Source organism: Mustela erminea, chromosome X, assembly GCF_009829155.1.
Source record: "Mustela erminea isolate mMusErm1 chromosome X, mMusErm1.Pri, whole genome shotgun sequence".
NCBI classification, from domain to species: domain Eukaryota; kingdom Metazoa; phylum Chordata; class Mammalia; order Carnivora; family Mustelidae; genus Mustela; species Mustela erminea.
In genome coordinates, this window is record NC_045635.1 from 113,716,882 (window position 1) to 113,740,006 (window position 23,125).

General features: G+C 47.4%; 1 protein-coding gene across 1 annotated transcript in view; it reads left to right on the plus strand.

Annotated features, from left to right (window-relative positions):
* The window catches only part of CT55 (cancer/testis antigen 55), a 43,543-nt gene extending 30,770 nt beyond the window's left edge, over nt 1-12,773 (plus strand). The window contains exon 6 of the mRNA XM_032329725.1: nt 12,668-12,773. Within this exon, the coding sequence (XP_032185616.1) occupies nt 12,668-12,773 (106 nt within the window). The remainder of the gene's footprint in view (nt 1-12,667) is intronic.
* Nucleotides 12,774-23,125: the final 10,352 nt, after the last annotated feature.

Genomic DNA, 23,125 nt, shown 5'->3' on the forward strand with positions numbered 1-23,125 from the left:
ATAAGAAAATCTTTCTCATAAGGCTAACATAAGTTTTAAGCAATGCAGTGCATGTCAAGGGCTTAGCAAAATGCCTGACACACAGTGAACCCTCTATAAATAGTAGCTTTTGTTTAACTGCTTGGTAAACAATTCCTCACTGATGTCTCCCAAATACCTTATCTGTCTAAAATTTAATCCATTACCTTAAACTCAAAAATTGTTTCTCCTCTTCTGTGCCCTATTTCAGTTAACAAAATTTCAACTGTTTTAGCCAGTGAGGTTGAATTGATTTCCAAGTCTTTATCTACATCCTTCTAAGCCTTCACATCTAATGAATTACTAAGGCTTGTCAAAAAAATTGAAAAATTAAATCTTCAAACTGAGCTGGGCACAGTCTTCAACCTAATTTTGGTCCTTACCATCTTTCATCTGGACCATTCTGATAGGCTCCAAACTGGGATACTTGGGAAATGCGGATTTCTTCAGAGAATGCTAGCCCATGATAGTTTCCCCTTAATAAAGATATCCTTTGTTAACCTTAAAAATAAAACTGCCAAATACTTTACCAGCAAAAATGGGTTTATTCAAGAATAGCAGAGAATTGCAATCTGGGAGAAGTTAGCTGCGACAAAACCATAGGCAAATCTAGAGAACAAAGGAGAGGAAGGCTCTTGTGGGGGAAACTGGGGGTTGGAAGTATAGTGACTTCTCATTGGCTGAGCTGTGACCATCCCACAGCTGTCTGCCTGAACTTAAGAAGCCTGCACAGGGAGACAGGAGACTAAAAAGGTGGGTTGAGGTCAGATCATTGAGTGTTTAGAAACTTGGACTTGATTCTTTAGGCAGTAAGGAGTCATTGAAAGTTTCTGAGTCAGTTAAAAATATTATATAGGAACATTATTGGTAACAGTTTGAAGGTGTGAAAATTAATAAAGGGAAACCTCTCTAAAATGGAGTTGGGAGGTGGCCAGGGGCAGCTCCCCTACCTACTGCTCAAGGTCAATCGCAGACCCAGCATGAAGAGAAGGACCTTGCAGGTGGATACTGCAAGGGAGGGAGGAGTAGGGAGGGAGGAGGGAGGAAGACCCCCTGGCAACAGCTCAGCCAATGAGAAGCCACTATAGTTAGAACTCCCAGTTTACTCCAATGGACTTCTAGTTTACAAGAGCCCTGCCCATTGGTCCCCTTTATTAAAGAGCCTTCTCCTCCTTCTTTCTCTAGACTTACCTATGGTGTTGCCCAAACTTGCTTATCGCAGGTTGTAATTCTCTGCTGTTCCCAAATAAACCCACTTTGCTGGTAAAATAACTGGCACTTTTATTTTTTTTAAGATTACCAGGACAAAACTTAGAATGTTTTGATATGTTAAAGGTTCTCTTGAACATGCATTTGAGCACAAGTTTCAGACTGCTATGCGGCCTTATTTACTTGCACTTCCGTCGATGTTCTGCTAAATAATTACCATGTCTGTGAGATTTCCTGTTGAAACGACAGGTGTACAGCAGGGAGGAAAGGTGCTTTTTCTCATTCTGATGTGATAATATAGAAAAGAAAATTGATTTTCTTTAATGTGGCCCCAAATACCTAACAAAACACTATCAAATTAAATACTGACACTGGTTGAAGGACTTCATCCCGAGTTATAAATTGCTATGTAACCATGGATAATTGGAACTTCCATAAAATCTAGAGCATGTATTTAAATACAACACTTTTTCCTGGAAACGGTTATGAAATGGTGACAATAGTTCTTTCACAAACCTGGCACATGGGAAATGGCACGTCAATTTTTTAAAAAAGATTTTATTATTTATTTGACAGAGAGAGATCACAAGTAGGCAGAGAGGCAGGCAGAGAGAGGGGGGAAGCAGGCTCCCTGCCAAGCAGAGAGCTGGGCACATCAGTTCTTAAAACTGCTTTTTGTTAATTTTGGCGATTTGTCTCGAAGTATATCAATATTTGAGTCACTGAACAGAGTGAAGTGACTAGCAATAAATTATGACTTTGTTTCCTACAAATAACTCTCAAATTGTTAAAATTTTAGCTAAAATCATCATGAAAGGCAACAATAATGAAAGCATTTAAACAATAAATACTTTATTCTCTTTTATTTATCATTAATTAAATATATTCTTTATTTATACTTTTTTTAAAAGATTTTATTTATTTATTTGACAGACAGAGATCACAAGTAGGCAGAGAGGCAGGCAGAGAGAGAGAGGAGGAAGCAGGCTCCCTGCTGAGCAGAGAGCCGGATGCTGGGCTCGATCCCAGGATCCTGAGATCATGACCTGAGCCAAAGGCAGAGGCTTAACCCACTGAGCCACCGAGGCACCCCATTTATACTTTTTAAAGAAAAAAATACAAATTTAAAAAAAAACAAACAAATTTGACCCTTCCTATATTGTCTGCAAAGTACTCCCAAACTACTGTCTAGGCAAACAAATATTGATGGTCACTTTTCCCAGGCAACAGTGCAGGAAGTATCAGGCATTCTACTCATCTTCTCCCTCCCAGCACCATGGCTTAAAAAAAATTCACAAATGTAGGGCAGCTGGATGGTTTAGTCAGTTAAGCCCCTGCCTTTGGCTCTGGTCATGATCTGAGGGTCTTGGGATCAAGTCCCAAATTGGGCTCCCTGCTCACTGGGGAGTCTGCTTCTCCCTCTACCCTTCCACCCACTCATGATCTCTCTCTCTCTCACTCTCTCTCAAATACATAAATAAAATCTTTAAAAAATAAAAATAAAATTTTAAAAATCAAATGTAATGGAGAATCAGTGGCAAAAAGGACAATGAATTAATATAGCTTCATTTCTGCTTTCACATGCAAGCAGTTTAAGAGAAAGCAAAGCAGGATGCATTAGAGACATCACAAGCCAAGTGGTTGCCAGTTTCAAAAAGAAAAGACTAGATTTTAGCGAGGCACAAAATTTTCCACCACAATGGTGGATTTAGCTCCCCATCAGCATCATTGCTCAACATTCATCATGAAAGATCCTGCCCACTAGTCTGCTCATCAAGGTCTAGTTTTCTTTTCTTTCTTTTTTTTTAAATAAGATTTTATTTATTTATTTGACACAGTGAGGGAGGCAACACCAGCAGGGGCAGTGGAAGAGGGAAGAAGCAGGCTTCTCGCTGAGCAGGGAGCCAGACTTGGGGCTCAATCCCTGAACCCTGGAATCACAACCTGAGCCGAAGGCAAACGCTTAACCTACTGAGCCACCCAGGTGCCCCAAGTTCTAGTTTGCTAATCTTCCATTTCTTTGTCACTAATTTGTATCTGGATCCTCAGTCATCTGCATCTTGTTATTTTTTAAAAAACCCAGACAATTGTATAATAATTTAAAAACTGCATTTATGGCTTTGTGTCCTTGGTTATTCAAAGGAAAGTGATAGATTCAATATGGTCTAGAGTTCATATTTAAAGCCAGTTTAGGGACGCCTGGGTGGCTCAGTTGGTTGGACGACTGCCTTCAGCTCAGGTCATGATCCTGGAGTCCCGGGATCGAGTCCCACATCGGGCTCCCAGCTCCACGGGGAGTCTGCTTCTCTCTCTGACCTTCTCCTCGCTCATGCTCTCTCTCACTGTCTCTCTCTCAAATCAATAAATAAAATCTTTTAAAAAATAAAAAAAATAAAGCCAATTTATTTGTATTTGAAAGATGGACAGCTGTTTAACAAACATGAGTTTATTCAAATTATTTCATTTTTTGAAATGAAATTACAATTCAGCAGAAGTAAAAAAAGAAGGTAAAATCTAATCAAGCAAAAGACTCACAGAAAGGAGGATTTGTTTGGATGCTGATGTAAAGCTAAATTTTATATACTGATGTCCACCCACAGCCACATCAAGCATTATTGTGTACCTCAAAGAACTCCTTTTGAGTGTTCTTTCCCACCAAGACTAGATCTATTTTATTTATTTATTTATTTATTTTTAAAGATTTAATTAATTAATTAATTAATTAATTTGACAGACAGAGATCACAAGTAGGCAGAGAGGCAGGCAGGCAAGGGATGGGGGGGGGAAGCAGGCTCCCCGCGGAGCAGAAAGCCCAATGTGGGGCTCCATCCCAGGACCCTGGGATCATGACCTGAGCTGAAGGCAGAGGTTTTAAACCACTGAGCCACCCAGGCACCCTCAAGACTAGCTCTATTTTACTCAAGACTTTCACAATCATTATTCAGTCAAATATTTTTAACACATTTTAGTAAACTGTATACTAAATGGATTCATGGTTCATAATTTATAATTTATAGCTAAATGATCTGAGGCAAAATATTTAAAACAGAGTTAACATACATGCACCAATGTAATTAGGTGGCTGTGAATATTAATATGATATTGTAATATTACTTTTAAAATTCTATAGCAATACACAAATGTAAATTGTTAAGATGATATTTGTTATTCAAAGGACACTGTGATAGTGCTCATTTGGAAAGACTTGTGTTTAGTAGTATTAACTCAAAGAGAACTAAACAAAGTGACTTTAAAAAAAAAACCATGTTGGGGCGCCTGGGTGGCTCAGAGGGTTAACCCTCTGCCTTCGGCCCGGATCATGATCTCAGGGTCCTGGGATCAGGTTCCACATCGGGCTCTCTGCTCAGCAGGGAGCCTGCTTCCCCTCTCTCTCTGCCTGCCTTTCTGCCTGCTTGTGATCTCTGCCTGTCAAATAAATACAATCTTTAAAAAACAAAACAAAACAAAACATGTTTTGGGGACGCGTGGTTGGCTAAGTGGGTTAAGTGTCTGCCTTCCGCTCAGGTCATGATCCCAGCGTCCTGGGATGGAGTCCCACATCCAGCCGGCTCCTTGCTCAGCAGGGAGCCTGCTTCTCGCTTTGCCTGCTGCTCTCCCTGCTTGTGCACTCTCTCTCTGACACATAGAGAAATAAAACGGTAAAAAAAAAACAGGTTTGGGGGCACCTGGGTGGCTCAGTGGGTTAGGCCGCTGCCTTCGGCTCAGGTCATGATCTCAGGGTCCTGGGATCGGATCCCGCATCGGGCTCTCTGCTCAGCAGGGAGCCTGCTTCCTCCTCTCTCTCTCTCTCTCTCTCTCTCTGCCTGCCTCTCTGCCTACTTGTAATCTCTGTCTGTCAAATAAAATAAATAAAATATTTTTTAAAAAAACAGGTTTGATGACAAATTAATACAAGCTTAGTATAAAAATATTGGAATGTCATATACTTTGATATAGCAAAAGTAGTTCTTATTCCACACACTTCCAACCACAATCCTCCTCTCCTTTTAACCTGTTCATCCAGTCCTAAATCATTTCCTTTGATTTAGGTCATGACTGACTCTACTTTTTGCCTTAAAGACAGTTTTGCAAAATGGGCTCACGGCTGCCTAAATTTCTTATGTCACTGCGTATTGTAGAGTCTGCTTTTAGGCAATGTTTTGGGGATGGATTGTAGAAAGGGCCCACAGGGACCCCCTGGCTGAATCCAGGCAGGACCACCCAGCCACCCTCCTCAAGATATCCATAGGCCCTAAGTGACCAATGGGCTACTTAGGCCCAGGCATTGTTACCAAAAATGGGAGAAATCCATAGGTCACCATAGCCCCTCCTCTTCCCCCTTTAAAAACGGCCCCCACCCCCTGCCTCCTGGCAGGAAGCCTCACCCCTGCTGTCCTGCCCACAGCTCCCTCGAGCTGTGTTCCAGAAACTTCTATCCCCTTTGCTCTGCCTCAGGTGAATCTTTTTCACCACCAACGCCACTGGCTTCCACCTGATTGTCATCCACCCTTGGGGGCCCCCATCCGATCAAGAGAGACACCCTGTTTAGACACCACACATACTTGAGAAGATCTGTTACCCACAGTAGGCAAATTCCCATTGTGTAAGCCTGGTGGGGGCCACTATTCGCTTAGAATGGAATATTCTGAAAAAATCACTGACGTGCCTTGTGCCTTCCATTATGGATTGAATTGTGCCCCTGACAAATTCATATGCTGAAGTCCTAACCCCCGACACCTCAAAGTGCGTTTATTTGGAAATGGGGTCGTTGAAGATGCAATTAGTTAAGATGAGGTTATTCTTGACGAGGATGGGCCTCCAATTCTGTACGGCTTGGTGTGCTAAAAAGGGGACATTTGGGCACACTTGTGTGCAGGGAGACTGCCACATGAAGGGGAAGCCAAGATCTGGGAGATGAAGCAGAGCTGTATGCAGGAGGGTTAATTTTACGTCTCAACTGGCCTGGAGGCACAGGGTACTGAGCCCTATGGTCAGACATTGCTGTGGGTGTGTCTGGAGGGTGTTTTGAATGAGATTAACATTTGAATTGGTAGATTGAGTAAAACAAATTGCCCCCTAACGTGGGTGGGCCTCTTTCAAACAGTTGAAGACCTGAAGAGAACAAAAAAACGGACCCTCCTATGAATAAGAAGAAACTCCTCCTGCCTGACTGAGCGATTGAGTGAGGACAGAGATCTGAACTGAAACGTTGGCTTTCCTTGGGTGCCAAGCCTGCTGTCTTTCAGACAAGATCCTTCACCATTGGCCCTCCTGGGTCTCCAGCTTGCTGACTGAAGGTCTTGGGACTTCAGAGCCTCCATAATAACTCCAGACAATTCTTTCTGATAAATCTGCCTCTATCTACCTATAATCCATCTGTCCGTCTGCCCATCCATCCATCCAGCCAGCCACCCTATTGGCCCTGTCTTCAGAGAACCCTGACTACTACACAAAAAAATGCCAGATCTTGCCAGCAAACCACCAGGAGCTAGAGAGGCCTGGAACAGGCTCTCCCTCACAGCCTTCCAAAGGGGTAGCACTAACCACACATGATGTCTGACTTCTAATCTGCAGAACTGATAGGCAATACATTTCTGATGCTTAATCCACTGAATTTGTGGCAAATTCAACCTTCTGACATGATAAATTGCAGAAGAGAATAGAAAAAGCAGCGTACTGGCACCTGGGTGGCTCAGTTGGTGAAGCGATTGCCTTTAGCTCGGGTCATGATCTCAGGGTCTTGGGATCGAGCCCCACATAGGGCTCCCCCTGCTCTGCAGGGAGCCTACTTCTCCCTCTCCTGCCTGCCACTCCCCCTGCTTGTGCTCTCTCTCTCACTCTCTCCACCCAGTAAATAAATAAAGCCTTTAAAAAAGGGGGGGGGGGAGAAAAAGCAGAATGCTAGGTCCCCCTTCTAAAACAATGACTTTTCCAAGCCTGCTTCCCCCACTGTCTCTGCCGGCCTCTCTGCCTTCTTCTAATCTGTCAAATAAATAAATAAATAAAATCTTTGGGGCGCCTGGGTGGCTCAGTGGGTTAAAACAATGACTTTTGCAGTTGCAGATGGAGGGGTAACAACAGCCCACAGGTTAAGACACTGTGCTCTTCCTTCCACGTCTTCCCCTGTCTTTGAGAGGCTTTTATTTCTTTGTTTTTTTTTTTCTTTACTATTCTATTTCCTTGTATCAGCCCTCTTTTTTTTCTGTTTTTCAGCACTCTCCATTTCTGATTCCTCATTTTCTAATGTGGTTTCATTTAAGCAGGGGCTTTATTTCTTCCATTTCTTACATGAACTTTGCTCATTGTTAACTGTTTATTTCCTTCTTTATCTAATCATTTCTTCTTTAATTTCATTTTTCCCCCATGATATAAAATTTCTTAGTGCTATTAAAAAAGAGTATGTCTAACTTTCTCATACACTACCTGGGAGTAGTTCTTTTTCCTAGAATTATACTTTCTCTGCCTTTTGTATTTTGTTGTTGTGTTATCGTGTTCTCCTTATTTCTTTTGTTTCTTACTTTTGTTTTCCTAACAGCATCAACCCACCATCTCCTTTATTTACACTTCTGCCTATTACCTGATTTGAATCACAGCAACCTTAATTCAGCCAGACATTGCTTAATAACAGATCAGCAACAGAGGGGGAGGGGAGGGGTGTGGAGTATGAACAAAGGGAAGGTCACTGGTAGCTAAAAGGGTAGTTCTCAAGTGGTTTCCGTCTCTGGTTTTATCCCCTTTTGTTGGAGCTAGAACCTATTGGGTTCCCTGACTACCTTTCTGCCTGTTGGTCGGCAGAACTTCATCTCTCCTTTTGTTAAGGTTTTTTTTTTTTTTTTTTTACAAAGTTTATATATTTATTTAAGTAATCTCTACACCTAACATGGGGCTCAAACTCACAATCCTGAGATCAAGAGTGACATGCTCCTCTGACTAAGCCAGCCGGGCACCCCCTTTTTTTAATAAGGTCTGCACATTGTATAATATCTGAAAAGACTAGTCAGAGCTCTGCATTCTTCCTTTAAATGTGGTTCGTGGCCGATTCTATTCCTGTTATTGTAAATGGAATTTTATCCCCAATATTTTAATTTTTGGTTCACAGCTATCACAATGCATTTCTAATGTCTATTCTACAAAAAGCCGCTTGGAGGGGCCACCTGGGTGGCTCAGTGGGTTAAGCCTCTGCCTTCAACTCAGGTCTTGATCTCAGGGTCCTAGGATCGGGCCCCACATCCGGCTCTCTGCTCAGCGGGGAGTCTGCTTCCCCCCTCTCTCTTCCTGCCTCTCTGCCTGCTTGTGATCTCTCTCTTTCTCTCTCTCTCTCTGTGTCAAATCAATAAATAAAGTCTTCATTAAAAAAAGGCCACTTGGAATCAAGTTGAGTAGACTAAAAATATCTGTTGCAGTCCCATGGAGAAACATAGTATACAGTTCTAGGCAACAGGACTGAGGGCTTCTGTCCCAGTGTTTGAGCAAGAGACTGGGGAAAGCTCCAAGTCACTGTGCCCTACTTAACGGCTCAGCATTTTATGTATAACATGAAGTGTTTAGAGGAAATACAGTCTAAGCTTTCAAGAGTTCTAAAATGTTATGACAGTAAACGTGACTTCATGATTTCATGAATCATAATTGAATTATTTCAGGGAAAAGAGACACATTTTTGAAAGGTTTCTGTAACTGTGTGATGTCTGGGAAAATGAGCTGGCAGAAGTATTTTGCCTATGTTTGTTTGTTTGATGGATGGATGGACGGCCTCACACTGACCTTTGCTCCACTCCCTAGACAAAAGCATGTCTAAAAGAACAAAGTGATTTAATGGCTATTTTGCCTTCAGAGAGAAGTTATAGTCTTAGAGACTGTACTTGATGCTAATAGAACTTTATTTTTATTTTTTATTTTTTTTAAGATTTTATTTATATATTTGTTGGGAGGAGAGAGAGAGAGCACAAGCAGGGAGAGCAGAGGCAGAGGAAGAAACAGGCCCCTGGGCGGAGCAAGGAGCCTGATGTGGGACTCGATCCCAGGAGCCTGGGACCATGACCTGGGCCGAAGGCAGATGCTCAACTGACTGAGCCACCCAGATGTTCCTAGAACTTTTTTAAAAAAAGATTTTATTTATTTATTTGACAGAGAGAGAGAGAGATCACAAGTAGGCGGAGAGGCAGGCAGAGAGAGAGAGCAAGGGAAGCAGGCTCCCTGCTGAGCAGAGAGCCGGATGTGGGGCTCAATCCCAGGACCCTGAGATCATGACCTGAGCCGAAGGCAGAGGCTTAACCCACTGAGCCACCCAGGCACCCCGCTAATAGAACTTTTTAAAAAATATTTATTTGTCAGAGAGAGAGAGAGAGAGAGAGAGAGAGCACACAAGCAAGAGGAACAGCAGGGAGAGGGAGAAGCAAGCTCCCATGGGACAGGGAGCCCCTCATGGGGCTCCAGCCCAAGACGCTGGGATCAAGACGAAGCTGAAGTCTGAACAGTTGGAAGTTAACCAACTGAGCCACCCATGGGCCTCGAACTTTTGTTCCTAGACACATGTATTTCTTTTCAAAAAAAAAAAAAATTATTGATTGAGGCGCCTTGGTGACTCAGTCATTAAGCGGCTGCCTTCAGCTCAGGTCATTATCCCGGGGTCTGAGGATTGAGCCCCGCTTCAGGCTCCTTGCTCAGTGGGAAGCCTGCGTCTATCTCTCCCACTCCCCCTGCTTGTGTTCCCTCTCTCCCTGTGTCTCTCTCTGTCAAAGAAATAAAATCTTTTTTAAAAAAGTATTGATTGACTGAGAGAACTCCCCAGCACCTGGCGCGTGGGGGGAAGCAGCAAGGGAGAGGGGAATCTTAAGCCCACTGTGTGCCCAGCGCTGAGCCCAAACGGGGCTTGATCTTAAAACCTGGAGATCTTGGCCCAAGGTGAAACCAAAAGTCAGAAGCTTACCCAGGCTGAGCCACCCCAGGCGCCCCCAGATGTATGTTTTCTTTAGAAAGATTCTTTACAATTAAAATGTATACGTAGGGGCGCCTGGTGGCTCAGTGGGTTAAGCCACTACCTTCAGCTCAGGTCATGATCTCAGGGTCCTGGGATCAAGCCCCACATCGGGCTCTCTGCTCAGCAGGGAGCCTGCTTCCCTTCCTCTCTCTCTGCCTGCCTCTCTGCCTACTTGTGATCTCTGTCAAATAAATAAATAAAAATCTTTATTAAAAAATGTTTATGTGGGGCGCCTGGGTGGCTCATTGGGTTAAAGCCTCCGCCTTCGGCTCAGGTCATGATCCCAGGGTCCTGGAATCGAGCCCCGCATCAGGCTCTGCTCAGCAGGGAGCCTGCTTTCCCCTCTCTCTCTCCGCCTGCCTCTCATCTCTCTGTCAAATAAATAAATAAAATCTTTTTTAAAAATGTGTATGTAACTTACCAGCAGCATGTCCATTTATCCTTCCGCTAAATGGGTTCAGGTGGCCCTCAGAGCACAGACCCCCTTTACACACAGGAGGGAGCCCCTTCCTCCCCTTTCCTTCCAGCTGGCTCAGACTTGGGGGAGAGGGAAGGAGAGGCAGGCAGCCAACTGAAAATCGAGAAAGAGAGGTGGCCCACCCCTTCCTCGTTGCATTTTCACTTCTTGTTCCTGTTCCTTTCCTCACTCGAGGAAGACTGAGGAAGGCTGGGCATTGTGTCCGCTTTTCCGGAGCCTTTGGGAGTGAAGGAGCCTCTTTCCTGGACCTTCGGTGCTGGTTCTCTAGGGATGCTGTCAAGCCCCATGGGAAGGATTCCTCTGGGAAGAGGGTCTGGGCCCCTAGACGAACCAGAAGGCTGTTAAGGAGGATGGGTGTGGACGTGAGCAGTGCTGTGCAGGCAGTGCCCAGGATCGACCCCTGGGGCCAATTTCCTTTCCCGTTCCCTCTTTCTGTCTCCCTCTCCTGTCTTTGCCAGCCGCTGCCCTATTGAATGTCTTATTTGTGCTTCTGACTTTCGGAGACACAAATGGGGCCCTGCACATGGACACTGAAATGCACCCCCCCCCGTAACTTTGTGGTGGGGGGATGTCCTTCCAGTACGATCGATGATCCATCGATAGGCACTCGGTGGAGTCTCTGTGCCCAGGCCTCTCCAACCTCCAACCCCCCACCCCCACCTCCGCCCCACAACCTCTGCCCCACGAACATGGCCCTCAGCTGTTTTGTGGTCGGAGGTGCCACCGCGTGTGTGCTGCCTGGGACCGGCCTCTGCCCAGGGTCAGGCGCACCACGGAGATGCGCCGTAGGCAGTGCCAGCTGCTCTGGGGCTTCTCGAGTGCCACCCACTGCTCCGGTTCGGGGACGTGTGCGCACAGCTGTGCGCCCACGCCGCCTGGCACCAAAAGGTCCATGGCCACAGCCCTCAGCGCAGCGCTTCCCGTCGCTCAAGGTGGCGGCTGTGGGACTCGTCCCAAGCGACCCGGCCCGTCGCGCCTCCCTTTGCTGTGAGCCGCGCGGCAGCGGGTGCGCGAAGCAGCCCCTCCCGCGACCCCAGAGGCCAAGTCAGACGGCGGCGGCACAGGGGACATGCCCGGGGAGGTGACTGCACGTGGAGGGCTGCAGTGGTTGCGCTTAACCGCCGGCGGGAGGGACACGGAGGAGCGGGCGTCCCGAGGTGTGGGCAGGCGCGTGTTGGGGTGGCAGAGGACTGTGCCCGCCCGGCAGGGAGCACAGGGACTGGAATCGTCCCCCGCTTCGCGGGACAGGCGAGCCCACGGCTGTGCTGCTCCCGAGGCTCCGCCCTCGCTCGGGTGCCCTGGTCGTCGCCCCCTCCCATTCTCCCGTGGGCAGGCCGCGTCCCCACGGTGCACGACAGCCCGCTTCTGCACGCCCACGTCCTCATTCAGCCCCGCACATTCTCCGCTGCCAGCTGCTGCCCACCAGGCTTTACCCCACCCCGCCGAGGGGGGCCCCCGGGGGACAGCGAGAAGAGCCCTTTCCTTCAGGAGGCCCTGGAGGTGTTACGTTCCCGTATTAAAATGTCATGTGCTCTGATTTTTTTTTTTATTTTTATTTATTTTACAGAGAGAGGTCGCAAGCAGGCAGGGAGACAGGAAGAGAAAGAGGGGGAAGCAGGCTCCCTGCTGAGCAGAGAGTCCAACGCGGAACTCGATCCCAGGACCCTGAGATCATGACCTGAGCTGAAGGCCGCGGCTCAACCCACTGAGCCACCCAGGCGCCCCTGATTTTTTTAAAATATGAAATAAAACCAACAAAGGCACAATGCTATAGTGTCTAAAATGATATTCCCATGAGCGGCAGAATAACAAAATCAAAACCAGTACCCTAAACTTCCCACCCCGCTCGTGGCCCGTTCTTCAACAACGTCTTTCACCAGGGTAGCAACTAGTTTTCCCAGGGGGACACAGCCAGGCCTAGGGACAGGAGTCTCGGTTCTGGAAGGACCCGCTTCTGCATCACCGTTCCCCGGCTCTTGTTTCAGGTTAAAGGTGGACGAGATGGGACCTGCTGTGGGATCTCACCACCTCCCAGGCCCGGAGAGCCCCTGCATTCCGCGTTACCAGGCATGGAATCCCCAGCGTAACTAAGCGTAACTAAGCGTAACTAAGGGTAACTAAGCGAAAAACGCCCTTTGAGCAATAAAAGCATATCAAACCGAAAGGGGTGAAAAGTTTTTATTGTAGTAGCTGAAACAAGGGAGATGGATGTCATATTAAATCAATTTTTATTTTGTTTTTGTTTTGCACTTTGAAAAATTGTGGGTAGGCATAAGCAGGTAAGGCCCCTGTTTTTTGTTTCTTTTAGCAAGGGCCAGCCACCTCCCCCCGGGTGGCTCAGGTCAGCATCCACAGCCATGTGGACAGATCCACATCGCTCCTGTGCCTGCCCACCTGCCTTTCCAGCAGGAAGTGCAGCACATTTTTGGTTGGCATGTTTTGTCTTGAGCGGCGGCCACTCGTCTTCTTCTCATCACTGGGTGTGGATGTGCTGGGCTGGACTTCAGACTTTTCTTTCTCCATGACCGGTCGACACCGTAGATGCCTTCACGAAAGGAACCCGACGGAGAAAGCCTGAAAAGAGAAGAGGAAGGAAGTTAGAAAGCCCCGGATCTAGAGCCCATGCTCCTCCCCACTTCTCTACAGTCCCGACTCCATGCCGGTTTGAACAAATGGTAGTCCTGTAACCTCCCCCTTCTACCCAGTAGGGCTGGGATTCATCGGGTGGGTTAGTGTGGCAACGGCCCCAAACCATATTACAAATGGGTGGCTTACCTCACAGACCACTGAGGTTTCTGTAGACGACGGTCAGAGACGACGGTCCGTCCAGAAGAGAGGTCGAGAGAGGAGTGAGAGGAGCAATTCTTCTCTCCTTGTCTTCTTCTTCCTCCTTGAGGTCCCATTGGCTAAGCCCGAGAGGTGTCATGGTGACTCACAATGGCTCTCAGAACCTGAGGCCACATGCCTGATCTGAACACTGGCGGTTATCACCTGGGTTACTTCTGGTTCAGGGCTGAAAACAGTGAGTGGGTGAGGGGTGCCAGAGGAGGGACAGTTATTATCCTCATTCATGTGACACTTGAAGCAGTTGAGGTCAATGACAGTCAGGTCACACACTCCTTTTTTTGAGAGGCAGGAAGACCAACTCACCCCTCCCCTTGCTTTCCTCCCACCCCCTGGAGAATCGTGTCAAGACACTCAGATACGGTGTTCAGGGTCTAAAAGACATCACAAAGGGATAAAAACTACTATTAGTGCATTATATTACTGTTATTAGTGCATTATATTACTAAAAGAAAGAAGCAAAACTGCCTTTTTCTAAAGGAATTTCCTTCTTAGAAAAACCAAAGCCATCACCCAGGAGGTAGATCAGGAAAGGTCAGTTGATACAAGTTAAACACATAAAAAGCACATTTTGCATATTCTAAGAAATAAAATAGAAATAAAATGTCTGATTCTCATTAGTCACAAGCATTTTGAAACACCTACCAATATAATTCTTTGAAAGAAACCTATGGAAAATATACATGAACCTTTTATATACTTCCTGTTTGAACACTAAAATAATATCTTAATTATTTTGGGGGGCAGGGGAAGGAAGACTAATCTTTGAAATGATATCAATTCTCCTCTAAATCTATGACTTCAGTGCAATTCCAGTCAGAAATCACAAGTGTGATTTTGGAACTAGATGACTGGGTTATACAATTATCTTAAAGAGAAAATGTGAGGGATTATCTTAATAGCTATTAAATATCTATTATCTATCTGTTATCATATTATCTATTAAAACATACTCTATAGGATTAGTGATAGAAACAGGAATTGATAAACGTGTCCATGGAACAAAATAGAGCTTCTAGAAGTATCTTCATTATATCTGTGGGGTTCAAATAAATGATAAAGCTGGCATTTCATGGCAGCTATCACCTCAAGGCGGTATCTTATGACTAAGTCAGTGTGTGTGTGTGTGTGTGTGTGTGTGTGTTAGGTGTGTGTGTGTACACACGCACACGCATGTGCAAGTAGATGGGCGTTCAGAGGGACTTCTGGGGCACGTGTTATTTCCCCTATAACTAATTCTAGATCCCATCCACTTTTACAGGTTTTTTCCAGTTGTGCTTCTTCCTGGAGCCATCTGCAGTGTCAGCCAGGTATGGAGGAAGAACATTCTGAAGTGGGTCCCGGCACGCCCACGCCGAGCATCAGGAAGAAGGCAGACGAGTACCTAAAACCCACGGCCTCTCAAAATGTGCTGAGCTTTTTGCTGGGGAGGCAGCTGGGGAGGCACAGAAATGACGAGAATCTGAGGGAATGGCTGTGGACGCTGACGCAGAAAACACCAGGGTGGAGCTGGCCTTTGCCAAAAAGCCACGTGACCTACTCACCCACGATCCTTGGGGATTATGAAAAATCCAAGAAAATGATGTGGATCAACAAATCCTTCCCCTGAGGGCACCATTAAAACTGAAGTTATGTGGTCCCTTCTTGTGGTTTGGGGTGTGATTTGTTCACGTGCTCACTGTCCTTGTGACTCCTGGTCGTGCTACAGGGCAAGGCTGGCAATTCCCCCTTAGAGAAGGTTTCCTGACATGGCAGCGTCTGGGGGTTTGGAACTGAGAGGGGCCCTCTTGGGAGAGGATGAAAAAACTGTGGAGTTTCTAAGTGGAAAATGCCTTACACCTCGCATTTACTGAGGGGATGGGTCTTCAAGGAGGCCGCTGGGATGCCTCCATTGTTCTCCCTCCAAGCTTGAGGGAGACAGTGGGAACAAGTCAGAATCACAAATACATCTTTTTGAAATTTTTTAAAGATTTTATTTATTTATTTGATAGACAGAGATCACAAGTAGGCAGAGAGGCAGGCAGAGAGAGAGGAGGAAGCAGGCTCCCCGCTGAGCAGAGAGCCCGATGTGGGGCTCGATCCCACGACCCTGGGATCACGACCTGAGCTGAAGGCAGAGGTTTTAACCCACTGAGCCACCCAGGCGCCCCTCACAAATACATTTTAAAAGGGAGTGACTGTGGGGTTTATGGGTGGCTCAAGGTTGTGATCCTAGGGTCCTGGAATAGAGCCCCGCTGTGGGCTCCCTGTCAGCAGGGGGCCTGCTTCTCCCCCTCTCTCTGCTCCTCCCCCTGCCTGTGCTCTTTCTGGCTGTCTCTCTGAAGTAAATTAATAAAATCTTTAAAAAAAAAAGTGGGGGAGTGACTGGGAGGGTTGGGGGCAGCTCTCTACGTGGTCATATATCAGGGAAAGCGTGGTATGGAGACCCAGAGATGAGGTCTCCAAATTGCCTTGAAAGACCCCACCAAAGAAGAAAAAGTCAGATTTAAACAGCTGCTAAAATCCATCCAGATAAAGGAGACCTGTCATGATCCTGACCTCTTGTTCCTTCCCATGCTGAACAGACCCTCCGGGACCAAGGGTTGCAAAAAGAGAGGGAGGCAGGTGCCGGCCAAGTCTCAGCAGGAGGACCAGGCCACACCACACCTTGTTCCCCTTTCCTACCCAAGGCTTCAGCCTGGCGCCAGCCAGAGCTGGGGGAAGGGAGAGGCACAGGCTCCGAAAATAGATTAGAGTTGTGGTTATTACCTTGGACAGGACACTGACCTTGTGGCATACTAAGCTCACTGAAGATGTTCTGTTACCGGATAGTGGTCAGAAAAGTCACAAGGTTGACCCTGGAGTTGATGATGGGGAACAGAGAAGAAGGGGCCCTGCAGAATGGATTTGGCTGGGGTATTTGGAGGGGTCAGGAAACAAGATCATTGGGTTTGGTCCCTGGAGCATGTAGCTGTGAAATACCAACCATTATTAATGAAGGACTAGCAGCTTCCAGGGGCAGTAAATCTCTGGCCCTTCTGATGGCCTTGTATCATGTCCGGCATGCTCCAAGAGTGAGAAAATGTTCTCAGGCTGAGAGTCATGGGTGACTAGTCAGCAGCCTTGTGGGTGTTGAGGTGGCAGCTGGCTTTGAATGGCAAGAATCAAAATACATTAAGTCACTGTCAGAATCTTTTTGGCGTTGTCTGCTTCTTAAATATGTCAATATTCTATCCACTGTGTAAAATTTTCAGTGAAATATAATTATATTTCTTCTCTAGGGCTGATCATATGCTCACTTTTTTAAAAAGATTCATTTATATATTAGAGAGCATGAATGAGCAGGGGGGCAGGGGAAGCAGTACAGAGTGCAGAGGGAGAGAACCCCGATCTTGACCTGAGCCAAAATCAAGAGTCGGAGCTTAACCTACTGAGCCACCCAGGAGTCCCTAATTGGTTAAACGTTTAATACGTGATCAGGTCACCTGGCTGGCTCAATCTGTTAAGCGGCTTTATAATTATAAAATTATATAATTCAATCTGGTTTTGGGAGCCCCAGTCACAGAAAGTTTTCAGAGAAGTTTACAGATGTCTAAAGAACGTTTGCATTGTAGGCATTACAATCTCCCCCCAAGGGAAGGGAGAGCAAGACTGTGGCCATCTGTTCCACCTGAAGGTGTGCCCCCACCCCGGGGGGACAGTGGGGCACGGGGCTCTCCCTGGGATTTCATAAGGATCTCAGGCTGTGGGCGTGAGCAGCTGTGTTCTTGCATCCAGTCAAGAGGGGCCCCAGCTGCAGCGTCTCCTGTGCTGCGGGAGGGGTTCCTCAGCGTGCAGAGGGCAGCGGCACCTCCCTTCCCGGTCTCCCATGGCAGCTGGAACCGGATTGATAAATATCCCCATCACTCAGGTCAGGATCCCAGCGTCCTGGGATTGAGTCCCACATCTGGCTCTCTGCTCAGCAGGGAGTCTGCTTCCTCCCTCAGTCCCCCCTCCCACCTGCCTCTCCGCCTGCTTGTGATCCCTGCCTGTCAAATAAATAAATAAAATCATAAAAAAATTTAAAAAAATTAAAAAAATATATCTGGGACACCTGGGTGGCTCAGTCAGTTGAGCGTCTGCCTTCGGCTCAGGTCATGATCTCAGGGTCCTGGGATGGAGTCTCATGTTGGGCTCCTTGCTCAGCAGGGAGCCTGCTTCTCCCTCTCCCTCTGCTGCTCCCCCTGCTTGTGCACTCACTCTCTCTCTCTCTGACAGATAAATAAATTAAATCTTTAAAATAAATATCCCCATTGTTACCCTCTCTGTGTTTAGGAATGGGCCACACCTTAGGCTGCTCCTCCCCACCAGGTTCACCCATGACCACACCCAACACGACATCCCCATCATGTGTGCCTCTTGCCCTAGGGGTTCTCAGAAATGCGTCTCTGGGTGGTGAGTCCAGTTCATCGCCACCATGGCCACTGTATGCCACAGAGGGCCTTCTTTAGGTTGGCTTGAGTCCAATTGTGGATCTCTGTCGAGGTTCAGAATAGGCTTTCAGTGCCCGACCCCACTGTTTCCTACTGTCTTTCTGTCACCAATCCCACCTGTCATCTAATACTGGCAAAATGCCTTAGAGCTATCACAACTTCCGGCTGCAGCTTTGGGGGCATCATGGAAATGACTGGGGACCCCTAGGGACCTGGAGGATCCCAGCTGCTTGCCCTCTGAATTAACTTTAGTAGAGTTGTCCCCTTTAAAAGAGATCCAGTAAAATCCCTGTTTACAGTAAGACAGGCTCAGGGAACTTGGAAAGAACTTTCCTTCAATGGGGCATGACCCAGTGAGACAAAACCCAAGAAGGGATTCAGTCCATGACCACCCCAGGGGCACTCAAAGCTGATGTGAGAGGGGGCAGTCTCTTTAGCGTCTCACTGCCCATCCGTTAGGGATCCCCATCACCTCCCATCTGTGTCCTGGGCCCAGATGCATTGATCACCAGTTTAAAGTATAGAGCCATAGTTCCCAAAGTCTTCCGTGGAATACTAGATCTATGAAATGGGTAAGTGTTCTGTGAGCAAAGCACTCCCTTGACCAAGATGTCTGGGGAACTCTACACTGTGCCTTTCAGTGGGTAACACACAAGGTCCATCAGTACTGAAATCTCCAAACAGCCTTCTTTTTAAAAGTATTTTATTTATTTATTTGAGAGAGAGAGAGCAAGAGCAAGGGGAGGGGCGGAGGGAGAGGGAGAAGCTGACTCCCTACAGAGCAGGGGGTCCAGTAATGTGGGGGCAGGGCTCAATCCCAGGGCTCCAAGATCATGACCTGAGCCGAAGGCAGATGCTTAACCGACTGAGCCACCCAGGCGCCCCTGTCCTGACATTCTCCCTTTCTTTTCCAAGTCTCTGAGAACATAGCCTTGTCTTTCCAGTGCCACTGCATACAATTATACAGGTGTGTTTACCCGGGGACAAGCTCCTGGGAGACGCTGGAGGTTGAAGAGGGATGTGACAGGAGCCACAAAGCCACCAGGAGAGGAGTCAGGCAGATCTGGGAAGGCCAGGGGCTTGGGTGAGGCAACCAGGTAGAGGTGAGGGTCAAGCCAGTCTAAAACCCTGCCAAGCAGGGGGCCTGGGTGGCTCAGTAGGTTAAAGCCTCTGCCGTTGGCTCAGGTCATGATCTCAGGGTCCTGGGATCGAGCCCCGCATCGGGCTCTCTGCTCAGCGGGAAGCGTGCTTCCTCCTCTCTCTCTCTGCCTGCCTCTCTGCCTACTTGTGATCTCTCTCTGTCAAATAAATAAATAAAATCTTAAAAAAAAAACAAAACCCTGACAAGCATCTTCTGGGAGAGCTCCTCAGGGGAAGGGGACTGAGATCCAGAAGGAACAAGAAGAACAGGGAGAGAAATTTCGTCCATAGCACTAAGCTTGCCAAGAAGAAAGCAAACTTTCCATATGTTTAAAATATTTTAAAACTTAGGACACCTAGGTGGCTCAGTTGTTTAAGCATCTACCTTCAGCTCAGATCAGGATCCCAGAGTCCTGGGATGGAGCCCACATCAGGTTCCTTGCTCAGCAGGAAGCCTGCTTTCTCCTTTTCCCTCTGCCTGCCGCTTTCTCTGCTTGTGCTCGCGTTCTCTCTCTCTCTGACAAATAAATAAAATCTCAAAATATTTCAAAACTTAAAAGTTGGGGGATGAGGGGCTCCGGGGTGGCTCAGTGGGTTAAAGCCTCTGCCTTCGGCTCAGGTCATGATCTCAGGGTCCTGGGATCGAGCCCCACATCGGGCTCTCTGCTCACTGGGGAGCCTGCTTCCTCCTCTCTCTCTGCCTGCCTCTCTGCCTACTTGTGCTGTCTGTCAAATAAATAAATGAAATCTTAAAAAAAAAAGTTGGGGGATGAATAAAAGATAAAAGTAGGGGGGCTAAGCTAAAGGCAAACCACTGTCTTCAGGGTGATAAATTCTCACGGGGCTATCGCTGAACATTTCTGAAACTGCCTTACATGTATACTGGTTGAACAAACGAAGTTTATGGGTGCCAAATGCTGGGAGCCACTGTAGGTGAGCACAGTTATAGATAAGCAGGAAGGGAAGGCTAGAATGATCCACGCAGTAATGGATCAGAGCCAGAGACACTGGTATGAAGTCATATTTATCTTAACAGACAGACACAGATGGGTAGATGTAGAAATATTTATAGGTATGCATATATACAAGGTATGTTAGTTTCCTATTATTTCTGTAACAAATTATCACAAATTTAGTGGCTTAAAAGAAAAACTCTTTTTTTCTCTTAGCCTTCTGGAGGTGAGAAATTTAAACTTAAGTTGTTAGAGGGTGACATTCCTTCTGGTGGCTTCAGGCAAGGCTCCATTTCCTTGTCTCTTTCAGTTTCTGGAGGCTGCCTACATTCTTTGCTTCGTGACCCCTTCTTGGCATCACACCAACTACTGGCTTCCAAAGTACTATCTCCTACTACCACATCTGCTCCATCTGTCTCTCTCTTGTAAGGATTTTTTTTTTTAAAGATTTTATTTATTTATTTGACAGAGAGAAATCACAAGTAGATGGAGAGGCAGGCAGAGAGAGAGAAAGGGAAGCAGGCTCTCCGCTGAGCAGAGAGCCCGATGCGGGACTCGATCCCAGGACCCTGAGATCATGACCTGAGCCGAAGGCAGCGGCTTAACCCACTGAGCCACCCAGGCTCCCTTCTTGTAAGGATTTATAGTGAGTTCAGGAACTGGGGTGGGGAGGTGATCGAGGGAGACACAGGACCATGAGACGCAGTAACAAGCTTTATTTGGGCCGCACAAGGACAGGGCTGTCTGGGAGGGGAAATTCCTCCCCACAAGAAACCTTCCAGAGGCAGAGGCATGGGTACCACCCCCTAAGTGGGGAATACAGCAAGGGCATTTTCAGGGAAGGAGGGGAAATGAGAGAGGAAATGTTTGTGTCTGAGTAATGTCACTCAGCAGCTTGGTGAGGAGTCCCCGGGTCAGACAGGCCAAAGAGAAGCAACAGTTTGGGGACATTTATACAGCCCAGTACTCGACTCACCTGTGGTTTGCAGGCGATGGGTGAAGTTTTATGGAGCATGTAAATGAGGCAGGCTCCAAATGGCTTTGAAAATAGGTTTTTTGGGGGGTGCCTGGGTGGCTCAGTGGGTTAAAGCCTCTGCCTTCGGCTCAGGGTCATGATTTCAGGGTCCTGGGATCGAGCCCCGCATCGGGCTCTCTGCTCAAGCAGGGAGCCTGCTTCTTCCTCTCTCTCTCTCTCTGCCTGCCTCTCTGCCTACTTGTGATCTCTCTCTCTCTGTCAAATAAATAAATAAAATCTTAAAAAAAAAGAAAATGGGTTTTTTGGCACTATTTAAAACAACTGAATGTATGAGAGTTTGAGTGTGACACCAGTGGGGTTCAGGCTAACGGTCCCAGCCTGTGACGAAGAAGTAAACAGTACAGGGGTTCATCGTGAGGGGCCACCCACAGCTGAGGACAGGACAAAACGAGAAAGGGGGAACAGCAGTGGTTACCAGTGGCCATACTCGGCTCCCTTAACTTGCTCACTTTCCACCACGCCCTAGAGCAGCGGACCTTAATCTTTGTTGGTGATTTTAAGTATCTAATGAAGGCCATGGAATCACTTCCTAGAAAAACACACAGACACATCGAATTCTGCATCCATTTTCCAAAAACTCACAAAATGTTCTCGATCATACAGGGACCCTCTAGAGCTCCACTACCCAATATGGTAGCCACAGGTTCCATGGGGCTGTTTCAGTTTATATCCATTGAAACCGCACATTCAGTTTCTCATTCAAACTAGCCACATTTCAAATGCTCCAAAGATAACATTGTAGAAGGGCCTACCGGACAGCTTGGCTTTAAAAGCCATGGGCACAAGGCTAAGAACCTCATCCCTTAAATGAAGTCCTATACATCTGGTGACCTGAAATCCCAATTCCAGTCCAAAATGGGTCGTCTTTTTTGAAAAAAAAAGATTTTATTTATTTATTCGACAGAGAGAGAGAAAGAGAGAGAGAGAGATCACAAGTAGGCAGAGAGGCAGGCAGAGAGAGAGGAGGAAGCAGGCTCCCCGCTTAGCAGAGCACCCGATGCAGGGCTCGATCCCAGGAGTCTGAGATCATGAATTGAGCCAAAGGCAGAGGCTGAACCCACTGAGCCACCCAGGTGCCACTAATATGGGTTGTCTTGTGTTGCAGAATATAGGTAGGCCGCAAAAGAAATGAGGAGCAATATCAACAACTTTGGCAAATAATTCTGAAAGTCCATGTGACCCCGAGTCACCCTCGGTCACCTTCAGCCATCGGCGTCTCAGCTAGAGCCTCGCCTCCCCAGGCCGCCAATCCACAACCCTTCATTCTTCTCCACTCAACACGCCTGTACTTCCGCCCACATCAGCCTGACCCTTGTCCTGTGATGGCAAGTCAGAGGGCTTTCTCATGACAGCAACACACTGCCACAAGGCAGGCCGCCAGCCACCTGGTCTGCACCAGGAACCAAGGACCCTGATCACATTCATGGCGCTATGTCCCGGTGCTGTTCCAAGTCTCCCCCACGTGGCAGGTCACGTGGCGCTCAGGCAGAGCGAGCAGGCGGGGACTCGCACGATGCCCTGGGTACAGATGGAGGGACTGAGGCTGGAGGCTGACGGGCACTGAGTAAGCTGTCCCAGGTCCCACGGTCAGTGCCAGAGGGAAACGGTGCCAAGGCCACAATGCACAGACCTGGTGATGCCCATGTCCGCAAACATCCAGGTGTTCTACGTGCAACGTTTGAGGCCACGCTTGTGGTGACAGAGGTGGGGACATGCGTCTCCACAGGTCTCCAGACCTGTACCCGCCCTCACGCTCTCCCTCCAGCTGCCCACCCACAACTCGGGGACCTTCGCTCTTCCCTGCAGGGGAGCAGGTGAAAACATCCTCGGGACTCTTGCTGCTCAGTCTCGGAGAACGGCACTGTTCCCCGCCCATCCCCGGGCAAGTGTCTCTTCCTGAAACATGGACTGGTTTCTGGGGGGGCGGGGGGCGCCGAGGGAGACAGAGAGACTGTCCAGCCACTCGGGGCTGGGCTGCAGCCTGACCTTCCCACTCCGAGATCAGGACCTGAGCTGAAA